General features: G+C 37.6%; 2 protein-coding genes across 3 annotated transcripts; one reads left to right on the plus strand and one right to left on the minus strand.

Moving 5' to 3' along the window:
* Positions 1-1,321: 1,321 nt before the first annotated feature.
* On the plus strand, positions 1,322-5,200 carry LOC144659881 (protein rolling stone-like). The gene is made up of 2 exons (XM_078520403.1): positions 1,322-1,518; positions 4,295-5,200. Exons 1-2 carry the CDS (start codon positions 1,438-1,440, stop codon positions 5,060-5,062), a joined length of 849 nt encoding a protein of 282 aa, XP_078376529.1. The 5' UTR covers positions 1,322-1,437; the 3' UTR covers positions 5,063-5,200.
* Positions 5,201-12,034: 6,834 nt separating this feature from the next.
* Positions 12,035-17,057, minus strand: LOC144660968 (T-box transcription factor T homolog 1-like). 2 transcript variants are annotated; one of them, XM_078521690.1, is made up of 7 exons: positions 16,784-17,057; positions 16,442-16,706; positions 15,994-16,134; positions 15,815-15,876; positions 15,662-15,720; positions 14,909-15,076; positions 12,035-13,513 (listed from the first exon to the last, which is right to left on the minus strand). In XM_078521690.1, the coding sequence occupies exons 1-7, from the start codon at positions 17,002-17,004 to the stop codon at positions 13,218-13,220; spliced, it is 1,212 nt and encodes a 403-aa protein (XP_078377816.1). In that variant the 5' UTR covers positions 17,005-17,057; the 3' UTR covers positions 12,035-13,217. The 2 variants fall into 2 exon arrangements, with proteins under 2 accessions (XP_078377816.1, XP_078377815.1); XM_078521689.1 differs by lacking the exon at positions 16,784-17,057 and having other exon boundaries at positions 12,035-13,516; positions 16,442-16,768.
* Between the last annotated feature and the right edge of the window lie 1,836 nt (positions 17,058-18,893).

Raw genomic sequence — 18,893 nt, forward strand, 5'->3', positions numbered from 1 at the left:
CAAAGACACACAATGACAGTATTGTATACTTCAACCCATGAAATCCCTTCCCTTTTATTTACCTGCAGCCTGAAAAAGGTACCCCTTTCGTTCGGAGTCTCTACGTATAGTCCACTTTGATTTCTTCTACTCCTTATTTGGTATAACCTATTGGCTAAAGGAAACGGAAATGGGCTACAAAGGAGAAGAACACAAACAAAGGGCAACAGATACCACGTAAATGCAGCGAAGTACACCTTAACAACCCCATGTATGAAGGACCATTTGAAATTTTTCTCGGTTATCAGAAAAAAATTGTCAATGTCTCGCAGATAAGTGAATTATGTTGCTCGCCACCGACAAGTCACGATATTTTGCTCAACCTCGACCAAACAATTGCTAATTTTCTGGATTATTCACTTTGGATATTTTCTTTTCTATGTTAAATTGATGAAACGAGCAATTTGAACAATCGTTTGTTAATTAGTAGCTACGACGCAATAGAAAAAAATTCTGGAAAGAGAACAAAACTACTCAGAGTAGGGAGGGCCTGAGTGGATTATTTAACGGAAAATAGAGTTGAAGTAAAAAAGGAACGTTGAATTACAGGGAGAAGAATTGTCATGCAGTCTCCTTTCTTCTCGTTGCATCGTGCTTGGCATGCTTGGTGTGTTGTTCAGCCGATGTCAGATACCCAAAAGCCCGGATGTCGTGTCACTCTACCTCACCTCATTCATTGTCATTAATTTTCTAGAAGTCTTAGCATTTTAAACTCTTTCAGGTTAATTTGCTCTTTCTTCTTTGTCCCAGCATGTGGTCTAACTATCGATCGAGTATCTTCTCTACCGTGCTTCCTCGTGGGTAATTTCAATAGCTGCCCAACTTTCCTCTTTCTTATCCTGAAGGCAGGGAGGCGATTGAACGTCACAGCATGAAAATGTCACTGATTCAGCCCGGTTATGTCGCAATTTATGATAAATGAGTTTTTGTTACCATGATAATACTCGATATTCTTTAAGCAATGTCAATTCTGACTGTCTATTCCCATCTGATTCAACAGAGCATAAGTGCTGTAGCTGGAGTTGTTTTGTTTTGGCTCTTTAAATCACACATCATGAATATTAAAACTCAAGTTCTCAGCAATTTTTTTTAAATATCAGTCACTGATCTTCAACTGGGCTAAGTCCGAAACTGTAAGTTAAAAACCACGACCAAACGTTTATCTGTTTTTGTTCCTCTAGCTAGATTCAAACAAGCTACTGAAGAATTTTGACAGATCATTAAGATTCAAAATGCTCTCATTTCGCGTATCCCAGAGGGACGAGTTGGATATGCATCAATGCGGCTAAAGGGCGAAAAATTTGCACATTTCAGAACAAGTCAGTATTCATTTCATGCCTCATTTCTCTGAGTACAGAGTTGAGATGTGAGCGCGTCTTCGAACGTTTGACTGAAAAAATGTGTCTCTGCCCGGAAGAATTTTCATTCAGGCGTCTGAGGCTTTCTCACCCGTATGCTAGCGCCTTTGCGACATCGCCGGTAAGTACAACCAAAGTACTATTCCCGTGTTAGCCGTTTACGAAAGAATAGCGCTTATGTTCAGAATGCATGACCTGGTCAGAGGGTTGTTAATCTCATTTTCTTCTTACACAGATGATATTATCGAAGTTTGTATCGAAATGTTTCGTATTAACTTCGTTATCTGACAATATATGTACGCAATGTGTCGCGATAACTGCTTTACAGCAGAAGAAATATAGAGAATTCCTTGAAACAAGTACCTAAGTTATTGTTCACTGAGTGAAATTTATGATAATGACGGTATAGGCAAAACATAGTTTATTAGGAATTCCTGATCAAAAGTTTTCCACTTCTTTATGATACTATGTTGTTAGAAGACTCTCTTTTCATTGAAATAACATTTCTTCCTTAAACAAGTTTCAAACATTTATCTATTTTATGGCGCCAAAATTTTAAGATCAATGTTATCAGAGAGGAATAATTATGTGAAGGCGGGCTTCGTCTAGCGAGCATAACTTTTTATTAGTGATACATTACCAGTACTTCTTCCTGGAGGGCTTGCGGTAGAAATATGATAGCTGTTCTCTTATAATACAGGTTTTAAAACTTAAACGATTGTAAAACGGTTAAACGATTTTAAAGCTTGTATTTGCTTAAGCAAAGTTACGGATGCATGAACAAGCCATTTTGATGTAAATTGAAGGTTCTATGTTTGTCACGGACGGCGTTCAGTGGAAGCAAAAAAGGTTCTTCCTTCCGAAAAAAATCATTTTTATAGTTAAACAGAAGTTATACAACGGCGTTTATAAACGTCCATTGGCAGAGGCAATTTATAGCTCATTGTGGTGATTGGTTAGCAAGAAAGTTATACAGCATATTTTGGCGCAAATTTAATCAAAATTATCATATCGCCACTGTTCTTTTGAAACCCTCGGGGTAAACATTTTGCTGCAACTTTGGCTGCAGTGTTGGCTGGCCATTTTCTAGGCTTACCAAAACTAAATAAAAACGTTTAACATCTATCGAAGGTATCTGTAAGTGTGTTTCTGTTAACAACTCTTACACTTGAATGGTCTTGAATTGTGTCGCTCGAATTGTATAAATTTCTCGCATGATATTGTAATTTTTAACTCTTATTTTGTCAGAGCACAGTTCGATTCGTTAATTCTAGCTGGATATTTATCTCAGTAGAAAAAAATCTTAATTCTGAAGCTATCGTTACAAACACCTTTAGTTAAAAAAATAACAAAAACATATCATCCAAGATTGAAACCATATTTCGAAGCAATAAACATCAATTTCATTTAATTATTTTGTCAACAATACCTTTGTGTGGCATTAACTCTTTAACAAAAATATACATTAAGACAGTAAGAACTATACTTTAAGGACTAGAAGCCCTACTCCTTCTTGAGCGTTGTGTATAATAAATCTTTTTAATCTTTATCGGAAATAAATCTGAGGTTTGAACTATTTAGATTCGTCTTATTTAAAATAGATTGCTTTGTTTGATATGATAATAGCTTTTCAAACAGAGTAGTTGTCACGCAGAAGGAACAGGAACACGCGCGCGTAACGCGCGTTCGCCACGCGTTTGACACGCTGACCGTTTAATGAACGATAAATTTAGAATATTCCTCAGAAGAAGATGAAATTTGAATTTTAACTTTATTCGTTAGCGTTTTTATTCCTTCCGCTTTATGGTTTTGTCAGTGCAAGTCAGAGCATCATGAAAGATTATATGTTCTTAAAAATACAGTTTAGAACTTGTTATTTTGAGCCAAGCAAGTTTGAATAACAAAAAGACACTACAATTAGAGTAAACACGTACTGTCATGAAGCATAAGAAGACTAGAAACTGTAATATGCCTTAGCGGTTGAACCCGAAAACTTTCAATTGCTTTACAAATTATCCATGTTTTTATCCAACAAACATTTTGTCTTTTATATTGAAATGAAAAAGTTTAAACTGATTAACTAGAATGATAGAATAATATTCAAAACATGAAATATTTTACTATATTTTCACTGGTTCTTTATTTTCAAGATGGTCCCAATAAGAAGCAATGATGATTTCTGCAAGTTATAACCCCTATAGTCTATTCTGTTTGTCAAATGAGCAAAAGCAAAAAGTCCGAGAAGGAATGGATTTTCCTTACGTGAAAATTTTATTAAACGAGACTCGAAGCCCATTAAACAAAATCTTTGAAAGAAGCCCCATCAGGCCACTCTTATATAAATTTGTTATTTTTAATTAACTGGACCAAACAACTAACAAGCAAACTGCTCTAGGATCCTCACCGGAAAAATTTGCCCGTTTTTTTTTCTTTGTCTTTTGTTAAAAACATAAAAATAGTTGTAGCTTATGATATGATGTTTTGCTTTAGCATGTTTAGTTTACCTGAAGCTTGAGTCCGCATACCGTATTAATTCGATTAAGCGCCCAACCTCGAATAAGCGCCCGCCTCGAATACAGTAAGCGCCCACCATGTAGGTAGGAAAAGATAATAAGTGCCCAGCCTCAAAGGTATAAGGAATATCAAGAAGGAGTATATTTAGTCGCAAAAAGAAACCAACTAAGGAATGCAGACATGATGCGTATACCTTGATATTGGACACCTTAGCTGATTGCGCTTAAAAATGGCAAAAATAGAGCTTGTTAAGATCCAATCACATTCGAGAATTTTGTTATTGTTACGATTATTTTTGTAATAAGTTAACTGTTTGATTGATTGATTGATTGATTCTTGATTGATTGATTGATTCATTGATTGATTGATTTTCTTCTTCTTAGTGGGTGCCCCTTCCACTGTTTCTCATCTACCGCCTTATCGCCGCCTTCTATTTCCTGTCGTGGTTGATTTACAGCGGCTTCAGTGATGGTAACTACTGGTTCATATACCTCAGCAACTGGGTCTTCACCTTTGTAACCGCCCACTTCATGCTCGCTATGTTCATCACCACCCACTACTGTTGCGGGGCTGGTGTCGAAGACGACCCGGCAGGGTACGGACCACGTCGTTTCAAGTCGGAAACCTACATCGTGGGGCTCTCTTCGGAGGACGACGACGATGACAATGAAGACCAAGGGACGTCCTACGCCAAGGCAGAGGATGACAACGCACTGAGCTGGCCACAGAAGACATTATGGTTGTTCTTCAATATATCCAGTGTCACGTCCGTGGTCGTCACTATTGCCTACTGGTCAATGATTTACTCCGGTGTGGAGATCGATGGTCTGGCCGTGAATCAACACATTTTGAGCACCGTGTTTATGCTGATCGAAGTGATTATGAGTAATATTCCCATCCGTCTCTTGCATTTCATCTATTCCCATGTTTTCTCGTCAATCTACGTGCTTTTCACCGTGATCTACTGGGGCGCAGGAGGCTTGAATGAAGAAGGGGAGCACTACATTTACAAAGTTCTTGATTACGAAGAGCATGCAGGCCAGGCCATCTTTACAGTTTTCTTTTTCCTGATCATCTTGCAGTTCTTGGTACACATGTTTCTTTTCATCTTGTTCAGATTCAGAGCATGGCTTGTTTCCAAATGTCAGTGAAAAACGGACAAACTTGACTTAAGAGGGTCTTGAAAGGTTGTACTTTCACTCGATATAATCAACTCTTGCGAGTATTGCTATCGATAATATGTAGTTGGTGAATTTTTAATGAAATTTAAGGAAATTTGCACAACACACCTTCGCTATGCAGAGGGAGGGACGAAACTCGGACAGAAATGGGGCCCGAGCATCCAAAATAGAATACCGAAGATGAGATGCAAAGGCATGGCACAAAAAAGAGAGATGGATTGGAGGACGCCCCCCCAATCCAACTAAGAACGTGGAAACCAACCCAATGTGATGGAGGTGACATGAAGAACATGGACCAAAGAAAAAATGCGTGCCGTCCCGCTCGGAACATGGCTAATTGCGGACTCTGGAATCGTGGTTTCAACCTGGGGGGAAGGGGGGGGGGGGGGCACTCCCATATATTATCTATAGCGGTATGTGCCGCGGGATAGGGTATGGTTTTTTAGGTTCTCGATCCTTAAAAAGGGGGTCATTTTAGCTCCCGGATCTTTTGACATTGTGCTCCCGCTGTGCTAAAATTGCAGTACGTAAACGTCCAGCTAAACGAAAAAGAAATGCTCTTTTAAAACTGAACTGATCTGTTTACGTATCTGCGTTTAAGAATGAGTTTAACTTCCAATTTTACAGAAACGAAATAGAGTTGACCCGTTCACGCAAATTTTAGTTTTTGTTTTTCCCTTGAATAGGGTGTCATTTTTCGAGTTTAGGCCTTAAAAAATAGTATCAATTTTTCGTTTCCTTCATCCTTAAATAGGGTCAAGGTTTCAGAACCTTCGCGGCACACTCCTATCCGAAATTTACGGGAGTATCCCCCGGAGAGGGGGGGGTTCAAGAATAGAAACTATGACCGGAGTAGACTGTTTAAAGTAGAAATGCAATAATGTTAAAGCAAGCTCGCACTTCGATTGGCTAGCGAAGTGATGTTTATTTAATTTAGACTAAAACTACTGTGTCGGGTTGTTAGAAAGCCAATTAGCACTAACCCAGGATTAAAAATTGATCAAGGATTTTATTTTTTATGTGTGAAAGTGTTTAAGACGAATCCACTAGGAAGTCATTTCTAAAGTTGGACAAAAATCAATTCCAGAATTTTAATCCTATCTATTTCCACCCTTAATTAAAGGTAAAATTATTATCCGTGATACACCACACTTCATCAGAGAAAAATGAATTCAAAGTTTAAAGGTAGGGGCAAAATCTCACGTGTAGCCATTATTCTTGCGATTCAGTGGACAGCGGACTTTTTGATCGAGAACATAAGCTTGCAAAGTGGCCTTCTTCAGAGAATGTAGTTCGCTATGGAAGCTCTAGCGAGTGTCAGCGACCTTCATAGACCAATTTGAAGCGTAAACAAGCGCAAGGTAAGTTGACTGTCCAAACTACTCGAAGACTGGCGGATTTCCTCTTAAATGCATATGTTTTTTGTAGTTTGAGATAATTCGGCGTACGACGACGACGAACGACGAAATTAAAAATCACTAAAATAAAAATTCACGATAATCCTAGATTAGCGTAATCGTGCTTTTAAAAAACAACCCGGCCTAGTATAGTAGATCACGACTGTAAGTCGCCTTACTAGGGGATATATATTTTGCCAAGTTTCAATTAGAATAAGACAAAAAAATAAGGAAGATGTAAAACGTAACTGAAAATTTGAGTTAGTACATGTGTTGCACTTATGATCAGGTATTAAATTCTTAGAAGTGTACCCTTGAATTTGTTATATAAAGGTTGTGAGAATTTAATTAGAAAACTAATCACTGCTCAAGATAAACCAGTAATTGTAAGCATTATTAGCATAATTGAGCATCTTGTCGGGGAGAGATATTGTTTAATTTCAGTCATAAAGTGAATATTTTTTAATCTATTATAGTTTTGAGCAAATCACCCAATGCCAACGCTCGTATTGGTTTAGAGCAAAGTGCATCGTGTGAAAAAATATGACGATTATTAACATGCAATGTATACCGGCATACCATAAATTAGGTCTTTAGTTAAGTTTGCGAAGTGCATGGGTTCCCGGCCAAATATCACCATCATCATCATCATCGTCGTCATCATCATCATCATCATCATCATCATCATCATCATCTCATCATCATCATCATCATTAGTCCTTATAGGCCATATATCAGTTGTTACTAATAAGCGCAGATTGCAATTAATGAGTCAAAAATCAACAGGTGGACACCAAAAAGGATTGCCATCAGCCAGAAGTGATGTGATATGACAAACACCTGTTTCACGTTCCTTTTTCTGTTAAATTTATTTTCATAGTATTTCTTACAAATTTACCTTATCAAATTACACAAGGTCGGGTACACATAGTTTACTAAGGTAATCGTTTCCAATGACGGAAGTGATTTTTAAACTGTACTGGCGTCCAGGTCCAGTTTGTTCAAAGGATGGATAACGCTATCCACCGGATAATCGCTTCCGTGGGTTTGCAAACTTCCTTTTTTGCCTTACGGGCTAGACAGTTATTGTACGTAAATGCCTTTACAATCTCTATTGTGCTGGGAAATAAAGGTCAAGTGATGAAAACAAGATTTCTTTTTATTTGATTACGAAAATGTCGACCTAACTGACATTAAAAAAGGGTGTATTCAGAGTTTCTTTTACCATACATCCGCTTCAAAACAAGTCCCAGTGAAAAACCTCTCATACTGAAAACGAGTTTTAATACTCCCATTTTAAAGATACGGTGACGATATCTTCACTTTTTGAGATATCAATGACCTAACGTTTGCTAACGAGTTTGCCTTGTTCTAATGCAGAAGAAGCCGAAATTTGTTGTTATTGAGGCGAGGTATCTTTTGATCTACCTCTGCGATCTTCGGCAATTTTCGGAAATGTCCGAATAACGATCGAAAATTTTCGGAAAAATCGTCAAAAATGATTTTAAAAACATATATGAATCAGTCAGTTTCAGTTTCTTGAAGAGAAAATCAAATCTCTACAATATTTAATTGCTTTTGTAACTTGTCTCCTTGTCAGGCTGTTTGCGTAATGTCTTCCTGGGTAAGACCCTTTCTATAACAATGGCACTCTACATAAAGGTGTATAAATGTGGGTTACCGGCAAGAGAAAGCTAACAAAATGCTAAGGGTAACCTGTGATGGACTGGCATGCACTGATCTTATTTCAGAAATAATACTCTTTTATAGCTGGTCCCTCCGTGCTACGAAATCAGGGTAAGCCCCGGCATGTAGGAACTTCTTTCACAAGTCTTGCAACATCCTTCTTCACGCATGTGTCAATAGTTTTGAGATTGATCGTTCAGTTTTAGGGACAATAGACACATGTGAGATCATCGCAGTTCTAGGATTGGTCATAAGTCGATAATTATGCACAACCTTTGGCTTCGAAAGGTCCCGCAACAAACATTTCTTCATTTAATTATGATTTTTACAATTGAAGATTTAAAAATACTGTTCCAATCAATGAAAAAGAATAATTTCTTTTGCATTTTCCTCGTTCTTCTTATTGTAGCTGACTGAACTGAACGAGGAAGATACAAATATTGACGAAAATAAGCCATGCAAGGCCACTTGTGTGTGTGAACCAAACAGAAGCCGGCATTCAGAAAAGAATTCTCTATCGAGCGTAACTTTTCCCATCTTAACGAAAAGCAGTCATTCCCATGGCAGCGAACTAAATCTTAAGTTATTATGTTTACTTTGATGGAATTGAACCGCAAACATCGTCAAGACAATTGTGAAATTTAACTCAGCAGTGATAAAAAACCATGCATTTATACAATTCAGATCGATCATCATACAATACGATGAAAGTGAAACTTAATATTTTGCCCCTGATAAAAAATACAAAGTGATAACGGTATTTAACTTTCATGGTGTACTTCCGGCTAAAACGAGGCCTTTCTACATGAAAAATCAGGTGTTAGGGTTTTCGAATTTTCACACAGCAAATTTTATTAACTTTTAGAATCTTTAAACTCATTCATATGTTACTTACGTCAGTTCTTAAATGAAAGACTTACTCGTTAAAAGACAATCATGAGAAAGTCCAAGTATTAATTAAGTAAAATTGAATGCGAATAAACACGAACAAATTTCATGACTAATCAATTTTATGATTTACTATTAATTCTATCTCTTTGATTCGAAACAACGAAAAGAGACATGTTAATTGAATTCTCTCTGTTTCAAGAAATTTGAAGCTCTATCTACTAACACAACAACTGGGTTTAAGTGAATTTTTCCCAAGATTTGTATGTCTTTTTAATCACTTTTTGAAAAGTCAGCAACGTCGGTATCAAACGAATCATGACTCTATTGACCCACATGACTGATAACTTTAGTTTGAATGCATTACTTGCTAATCCATCTGTTTGCTGTCACACTCTTTATATCAAGAGCAAGAACCACGTGTTGCTGTCCGCAAATAGACTTGAAAATAATTTACGAACAATTTTGCAAACATGCTCTTTTTCAAGAGCAAAAGAGGTCATCAACATTTCACGCGCAAGCGATTAGTCCAAGCCAGTGACAGAATAGATTTTTCAGTTTGATTTGAATTATTACACGAAGTCTTAGAAAATGATATGCAACACTCACGGTGTTGTGAATATCGACACTTCAAAACAGAAAAAAATACAACTGTAGTTCAACGCAACTGAACGGGAGGTGTAAAACGCTAATGCGTGCGCGCGCTTCGGGCGCCTGTGCACACTTCCCAGACCTTATTTGGGAGGTTGCATTCTAAAACCTAAAGGTAATTCCCTCAAAATAAGCCCTGGGGCTGCTTCATAAGGACCATTTGCAAGTTAGAAATATCACGAGATGTGCTATTAATTTTGTGGTACGCATTTCCATCTGCGTTGTTCTAAAACATTGGCCCACTGAACTGAATATTCAATTTGAAATATGTTGCGAACAGCAGCAATGGATGTGTGCTAGTAAGACGCCTATAGAAACAAGTGTTGCTCTCTGAGTTTTCCTCCTTTACAAAAAAATAACGTGTATAAAAGTATTATTCATATAATTCATAACAATTATTCACTATGCGCAATTAAAGAGAAGCACTAGTGTTATTTGTGTTACCATAGATCTTAATTGAATCGTATTCGCGCGAAAATAGGCACCGTCTCAGAGGCCAACACCTTTTACAGTCTGCTAACCTTCTAACATGCAGTCTATTAAGAATAAGTTCTTTCATTACAAAAAATATAAAACAGGATCTGAGCTATGATTTCCATCAATTATATGGAACCCTATATTGCTTAGTTTCAAGAGAGTATTCTACCGTCTTTAGCCTGCGTCAGCGTTCCACCGATTACATAATTTTATACCGGGCATTTATAGTAGCAACGTCTAACCGCAAGGACTCGAAAACTGAACAGCGCGTACTTCTTAGAAAACAAAGGAGGTTGTGAGTTTAGAGTTTGTTTACGAGAAAACATTTTTATTAACTTTAAACTGTAATACCAAAACATTATCCACGCTTCGCTTAAAGTAAAGCATTTTGCCGCTCAGCATTATTAAGACAGTCCACGAAAAGAACAAAATAAACAAGTTCAAACTTGTTTATCAAGAGGCTTCGGAGGTTAAGACAAAGTCGCAAACAGTTTGCTTTAAGAAATCCTGTTTAGGTTAGATTTTGTAGTTTAGCGAGATTTGGCTGTTCGTGGAATGACGCGGCGAGCGAGCCACCGGTCTTTAGTAAAGACTAACAGAACAATAGCAAAGCCGCATCGATTTCACGTGATTATCATATCAAAGAAAGAAGCGTTAGTAATATGGAGGTTCAATAAACTCTGTGATTAACAGAAAGCAGTAAATAACATAGGACCCGGCTTATTAACCCTTCATTACCATAACAGAGCAGTAGAAAGTAATATAGTTTAGCAAGTTTCAGTAAACAAAGGTGACCACAATCATAGGTTGATTAAAGAAAGAATTTTATGATCAAAGTGCCGAAAAACGCTTCCTTCATGCCCCTTCAGTCTCCTTCTGCCTTTCGAATGAGACACGTCGGCCCCAAATTGAAACGTGTCAATAAGAATTGAGTACAACAACTTTTAATTTTGAAACAGAACTGCTTGCGACTGCTAGACTCAAATCGTTTTGGAGATTGAAGCGTTTTTATTAATCTTCGTCAATCTCGACTTTCTATTGTAAGCCAAATTTACACCTCAGTGTTAAAAACAAAGGTCAAATTAATTGAATATGCGTTTGAAACGCTGCCGGCATGGGCCTTGTCGATGCCGCCTTCAAAGGCAAGGAAATATAATCAAATCAGGAACAATGTTGGCGGCAAAGTTAGGGCGTCCCTCAACTGACTGAACACACGTTATCAAGCAAGAATGCCATGTAGATATTTCCCGTATTCTTCTACCGTGCGTGTTCCAATTTTGTCATGTTAAAGAAAATACATCACAGAGAGTTACAAAAATTGTGGTATATATATAAAACACAGTGACAATTTAAGTCCACACGTCCATGTTGTTGTGTTTTTGAATAGCAAGCTAGTGTGAAAGGGCTGTAAACTATTGCTTTTTTTCTTTTCAGACACTTAACTTGCACACGAAGTCAGCATTCGTCCTTTTGTTTACCCCAAGCCGTTTTATCGCAATTTCATGCCACTGCACTCTTTATTAAAACAACAGTTATTATATTTTTTAAGTGACGTGGAAAATGGGTCACTCGTTTTGATATTATTCTTTTTTCAGCGGCAGGCGTTAACTTTGTTTGCGATGCCGCGCAATTTGATTAAATTCACCTGTTCTTTTCCAAACTTTTTCGAAGTTAATTAATGAAATTAACATTCTTATGGTTCTGGACCGGAAATAAGTTAATTTTGCCCTGGACGGAGAGAGATAAGTAAATTATAGCCTTTCTGGAATACAACTATTAAAGCAGGGTGGAATGAAAATAACAAAATGAAAACAATTCTTTAAATTCCCTCTGAGTTATTTTATTCAAGCTTATCGGATAACTTTTACAACTGCAGTAAAAAGTAAATCCTACCCTTCACCGCTTCATAGACATATCACTTTTGAAAACCATATCTCAACACCAAATTTATCAAGCAACAACTTTCACTTCGTTGTGAACAAGGTCCTTCAGTTCATATTTTCATGCATAAACACAACCACTTCTCTATACATATAATATTTACAAACTCTAATCATGGAAATTCTAGTTCTTATAATTGAAATCATCTTTATCTTAATAAATATTTCTCTTACTTGATTTTACTGGCTATATTCTTCTTAAATCAATATTTTTTTCCACTTATGTACATATCCATATAAACGCGTAAAAACATTTTGTCTCGAGCTTGTTTGAACGTTAACCCTTTCGCTTCCAGGAAAACTTCAAGTCAACTAAGAATAAATACGTTTCTAACCTTTTAGTCTGTGGATGAAAACCTAACGAGTGACCATTTAATTGAAAGCTATTGAGCTGTACTTTCATGTTGTTCAACTTGTTTTTAAAAATCTTGCAAAATAACATTTGGGATTTTTTCCCACGGTTTTAAACTGCCTGTGACACTGCACTCGTGGGAGCGAAAGGGTTAAACCTGGTTCTGACGCGCAACAAAAATAAATTAAATAAATAAACAGGAAATTTTCATAAGAACCGAAGCGACTAAGTTAAAAATATTCAGTGAGAATTCAGATAATATCAACTTAAAAATGTTCTCAGTTAAATAGTTTCTTCGACTTTTAAATCGCTTTTCTAAAAATAAACCTTGAAATTCAGAATTTTGACAAAGCTCAACGTGGTAGTATAATTTATATGTTTAAAAAATGCCGGACGCATCAAATAGTTTTCCTCCGGAAGAGACATTTTTGCGATGCAATAATCAGTGTTTTAGCTTTAAATTCTTCTACCGACAAGGTTTTTGTCTAACATTTTAAAAAAAATTTTCATTTCTCTTTTCTGTCGGGGGAACTTGTTAGCCGCGAAAACTTTGATGGAATACTTTCTCCTGAAGTTTCTATTTGCTAGTTTTCTCAAAAGATGATAAGGCCTGCCCTTTTTCAGCTTCAATAAAACTGTTGTAGTCACCGTTCGAGTCCTTTTAATTTTCCAGGCTTAGTTTTGTATTAATTCGCGATTGATTTCTACGACATAAAAGCGTGTTCTTACAAAGTTCATGCTTGTCCTAGAGTGTTCCAAGTTGGGTGTAGTGAAATTCCTGGCGCTTGAATACACTTTGATCTGTCGCTTTCCTTGTGAGCTAGATCCATGTCGATGCTTGGTCTTGAGGACGAACTGTAAGAAGATGTGCTCATGAACGGGCTCAAGCCGGGGTGAAGCTGATGAGGCCCGGCCGGCGTGTGATGAGAATGCGCTAACGACACAGTGGGCATAGAAATGTTGTCGAGCGCCGTCGGGCCAGGTAGGAGAAGCTGGTTGGTTTCTGTTGGAAAGTATTGCGGCGGATGAGCTACTAGAAAAGAAAAAGAGAAACGAAAATTAGTTCAAAGCTGGCAGACAAAAATAGGAACAAATAAATTCAATAAAACCCAAACATAAAAACTAAACGAGCTGGCAACCATTCAAATCAAATACCCAATGCTTGAACAAATCAACAAAACCCGAACATAAGAACTAAGTTAGCTCTATTCAAATCAATGTGCCCAAAGCTTCATTTGTACGAATGAGCAATCGTCTCCTAGACGCCTCTTTTCATGTCACATCGTTTTCAATAGATTCCCACGTTTATAGACGGCAAGCCTGGGAGAGTTTTTGACTTTTTGTGCCGAAAGAAAAGACCAAAAAGGACGCCATTTTAGCGCGTCCATGTGAGATGATTACCGAGCGTTGCCAGAGGTTACAACTCGTGCCAAAAGCAATCTTAATCCCCGTTCTTTAAGGTTGCTATTCAAAGAAAATATGAAACTGTCCGTTGGTTCTCTGACGTGTAATGAATTTATGATTCCAGCTTTAATTATATTTCGTCTCGAAGGCGGTTTTACTAAACAAAAAACCTTGATTTTCGAGGACGTAAGTATCTTTTGTTCTGAGTTGCTCGTGCCAAGTCGCGAATTTCTCTTTTGATAATGAACTACTTTGAAAGGTAAAAAAAACTTTTGTTAAGGAAGTCTTGCTATGAACGTTCAAATCGATGGCCTATGACAAAAACAAAATTCGTGCGATTGTAGTGAAGAGCAGCAGATTTCAGTCATTTGGGGAGGTTTGTTTAGGTTGTCTCAAACGCCTTTGATGGCTAAGAACGAGTTTAGAACTAGTGTGCGCGCCATTTGGCCGATAGCTCTATTGTGTATAGTGTCCAAGTGTATTCTTTTCTCAACAATATAAAAACCCAGCTGCACAAACCGCGCATGATACAAAGGCTCCAATAAAAAGGTTTCAATAACTTTTTTCTTTCTCGTAACAAACGGATATTACTTTTCAGTTGAAAGCCGAATATGTTTAACTAGAGATTTTCAGCGAGGATGCCGAACTAAAAGGTTGAAAATTCATAATGTTTGGTTTTCTTGTTGGCTTGCTCTTCGCACTTTCTTTTAGAGATTTTTATGAGGTATTTTTCGTTGGGGGCTATTTATTATTGTTATTATTTTAGCTACCTCTTTTGGCTGAAATATTATAATAAGAAGCGATTTAAATTTTCTTTTTGTTGACATTGAACGTTTGACGTCCAGGAAAATTATGACAGGAATAAAATTCCCGTCAAGAACAGCCCTCCAAATTGACACAAATTTACATTGCGCGAATATATATCCGGTCTTGAAAATTCCAGTAAAACTCAGTTGATTCCAAAACTGTACAGTTAAAACGACGGATGGGAAGAAGATAACTCATTAAAGTCTGTTTTTACCTTGTGTTGGTAGATCCGCGCGCTTGTGGTAAGGGTTCGGATAAGGTGATGGGCGATGACTTCTAATTCCTAATCGGTCATAGGGCGAGGAAGGAATGTGTGCATACGTCGGCCTCGAGTGATGGTGATGCTGATAAACCGGTGAAGGGCCAGCGCAAAACCAACCGTCTGTAAAAGAATAAGAAAAAAACCTCAATATCAACAAATCATTTAAATGTATAACGAACAAGATCTAAAACATAAAAAAACACATTGAAGGTGAAAATATCTGCGCGATAACGCGTGCAGCGTGAAAGATGTGTGAATAAAAGTAGGCCTGATTTTCTCACTTTTTCTGGCCTTGCCATTGCCAACAAAGAACGCCTTAAGTAATATGCACACTTTTTCGTAAAGAGAAAGTCGAGCTAGAGCGCAACAATTTGATACGTGGCTTGAGAGAATAGGTGCGAACCGCCAGCGTAAAATTTAACCAAGTGCCAACTCCTCTGTGCGATGTTGTTCGAACATGCGAATTGTCGACTGCACAAAGAATTTCTCGTCTCGAGACCGCGAACATGAGCGCTAACAATTTTCGACAATTTACTGATACGCGCACTTAAACGCAAACTGCAAAGAGACGCTCTAATCGGGGACACAGTTTGAACGTGCTCTCAAAAAGCAACACACAACATCCGATTGACCAAGTTTCAAGTGTACAATTCACAAACATCTCTTAAAATAACAAATCAATTTGTTGTGAAATAACAAACTCACATTGCGAATATGCGGAATGTGACTCCACTGCCTGCTCCAGCGCCTCCTTCTGTTCCTGCCTGGAGGAGAAAAAATAAGAATATTTAAAGGCTTGAATAGACAGTCAAGAAAATTCAAAGCTATAAATGTTTGTGTACACAGAGAGCAACTTACCGCTCTTTGGCGTCCAGGAAAGCTTTCGCGAACGGATTGTACTTTATCTTTAGACTAGTAATCTGATTAAAAATAAGAGAAAAAAGCAATTCCCTTAAGTTTTATTAAATTTCCTTGACTACCATTAAAAGACAGACCTCAAGCAAAGAAATTAAATTTTCAATAAAAACTGCCCTTACCTCCTCGTTTTGATAAGCCGTCACAGCAATAAATTGGGTTTCTGGAAATGAGTGCGAAACCACTGTTCGATTGCTTTCTGGGGCGCCAACGCGAATGATGTGAATTCGTGGCTCATACTTGTGTAAGGAATTCAACATAATCTGAAAAGAAAAAGACACAGTAATTCAATAATTACTTTTTTTTGTACCGATAAAAATAAGCTTTGAAATAAAACGAGTGATATTGAAATTCACGTGTTTTATTCAAGAGTTAATTTCTTTGTGGGTAATATAAACACAATCAATGAGAAACCTGGACATTATTAAATTTTATCCCAGGTTAACTGGCCGAAAAAAAAAAGAAAAGAAGTTTTCTTTTACTTTATGATTAAAAGGTAGATTAAGCGTAAAACGATATTTCTTTCACAGACGAAATAAAACGTGATCGAGAAGAAGGAAATTGGCTCACTTGTCCATTGCCATTTTGTTTGTTGGTCAGTTTCACTTTAGAGAAGATGACGGGTTGTTTCATCCAGTGCGCTCCAAAGTTTGGCGAATCGGGGTGGATATACACGCAACTTGGTGTCGGAGGCTCCGGTTTTCCACCAGAGACCCATTCTCCATTCACGTACTTCCAACGATGGCCTTCAACGGACACGAAATCGAGCAGGAAGGAGTACATAGCCTTAGGCTCCAAACCAGTGACGTTAATTTTGAGAACAGGAAACATCCGCCTGAAAAATTGAAACACCACAAATTATTTAATTTTCCTCAGAATAACTTTGTAAAACTTTCAGGTTGACTTGCTCACCTTCCATTTTTAGTGACGATCATTTCGTTCGTCAGTGACTTGAACCGCCGCCACAAATCCGCCTCGTCAAGAGTAATCTTGACGTTACTATCCTCGCTGGACTCCTCAGTATTTGCGTTCTCCGTCTCTCTTGGTCTTTCACCAGACATTGTATTCTCAGCGGCTTGTAGGATGTGGTTCACGGAAAATGACGAGAGTTGCTTTTTCTCCTCGGAGTGCATAGCTTGTGTTGACTCGATGTGCTTTTGCTCACAATGACCAGATCTTGACACAGCGCGAGGTACTAATAAACTATCACAAGGCCAGATGACGAACCGAAATGAAATTATTACTCGGTCGATCCAAGCAGCTTCCTAATTAGCCGTCAATGAATAAAAGTCACACCTCGTTCTGATATGTCAGAAAAGTAATTAACCATAGATATTTAAATCCATGCGCGCGAGCCAATCAGCGTGCGCGCAACACGAAAAGTAATTGAAATGCACAAGCTCGGAAATTTAGCAATAAACAGAGGCCGAACGAGCTTGATTCAGTGTAAAGAGGCCGACCAATCACCGCGCCGCTCAATAAACTCTTCTTTACTTAAAGCATATTAATAATCATTGGACCGCTCTGAAAGTTAAACATACCATACAGGGTGTGAAATAATAAGACAACGAAAATGACATTGCGCTGGAGTAGTTTAACCTCGAGGTCAGATCTCTTGTGTAAAATCATTTAACGGCTCGTGAGACAGACAAGAACAGGTTTATCTTTCCGTGTTTAGACTGTTTTGTTGGGAAAACACGTTTAATACAATTGTTGTTCTTTGTGGTCCTCCCGGCAGCTCCATAATTTATTATCGGCCCCTGCAATAACCTTAATTAAAGGCAGTGGTTGAAGTACTTATATTATTAAACCTGACATTCTAACGCTATTTTGGTAACTATATGCCATTCACTGACCAAGTTCGTCAGCACTAAGCTGGTTTTCCGTCATGTTAGGCAAGTGTCAATTTCTAAAATGACTTTTGTGACGGTCGAGTACCATATCTAAGTAAAGGTTTGTGACCCCTATTCAACTGATGGTGTTTAACATACGCTGTCCTAATTTTCACTCATTTATAAATGTCAATAACTTTGCGAAGCGCTTCTCGACACTGTTCGCAGGGACAATCTGTTTGTGAAACAATCAACTACTAGCCGTTTAATATAAGGGGCGAGAAAAGCTGTGAAGCAAAGTACACCGCCTCGAGGCAATAACGCAGTTTGCCTCTTCCTAAATAATAGCGGCTTCTTCTCTGAGGCGGTAAATTATAATTCCTAATCCACAATAGACCACTTATACGGATCTCCGTTGGTTTTTGTTTATGGTAATTTTAACACAATGTGTTTATCTGACGGTCGTGGACAATGGGGGACGATTTGGCTTGCTCTTGAAAGAGAAAATGCCGCCCCCAAGGGCTAGCCGGTGCTTCATAGAGACACGAGCGCTGAGCTGACAACGAAAAAAGGCTGTCTCAGCATAATTCATGGCAATTATCGAAGACTCTTAAAAACCGCTAAGAGTGTAACTTTGGATTCCCTAACACTCGAGTTCTTAAGTTTTATCGTTAGTGTAATTGAATTAAGATTACCCAAGTATAAATATCGAAAGACGACTGTGAAAGTTATCGCAGATTTTCAAAGTTTGTCGCTTATTTTTTAAGTTATCTTGTACTTTGCTGCTCTTCCGTCGAGATTAACATCTAAAAACCACAAACATACAAGGATTATTTATAAGTATACAAAGAACCTTGATACAAAACGATAAGACCCGCAAAACGCCAAAATATTCTTTACGAAAATGTTGTATCAGTTACAAGGTATTGATCGGGATTGTATCTTTTCTACAATTCTTTTTCTCAATTTAGATGATTACAGAATCATTTATTTATCTCCCCCGAAATTGAAATGGTGTGTTTGTCTTAAAATAACATTCGGCGGAAACATCAAAGAAATGACTGGAATTCACTCAAATGATTAACATATTAAATGAATTTCTTAGTTTGAGCTTTCGTTTAATCTTTCTTTTCTGGCCATGGCACTAGGCAACTTCGTGCTTGTTTCATTCCTAGTGTTTATTTTGAATA

The sequence above is a fragment of the Oculina patagonica genome, chromosome 7 (genome assembly GCF_052425735.1).
Source record: "Oculina patagonica isolate OP01 chromosome 7, crgOcupat, whole genome shotgun sequence".
Classification (NCBI taxonomy): domain Eukaryota; kingdom Metazoa; phylum Cnidaria; class Anthozoa; order Scleractinia; family Oculinidae; genus Oculina; species Oculina patagonica.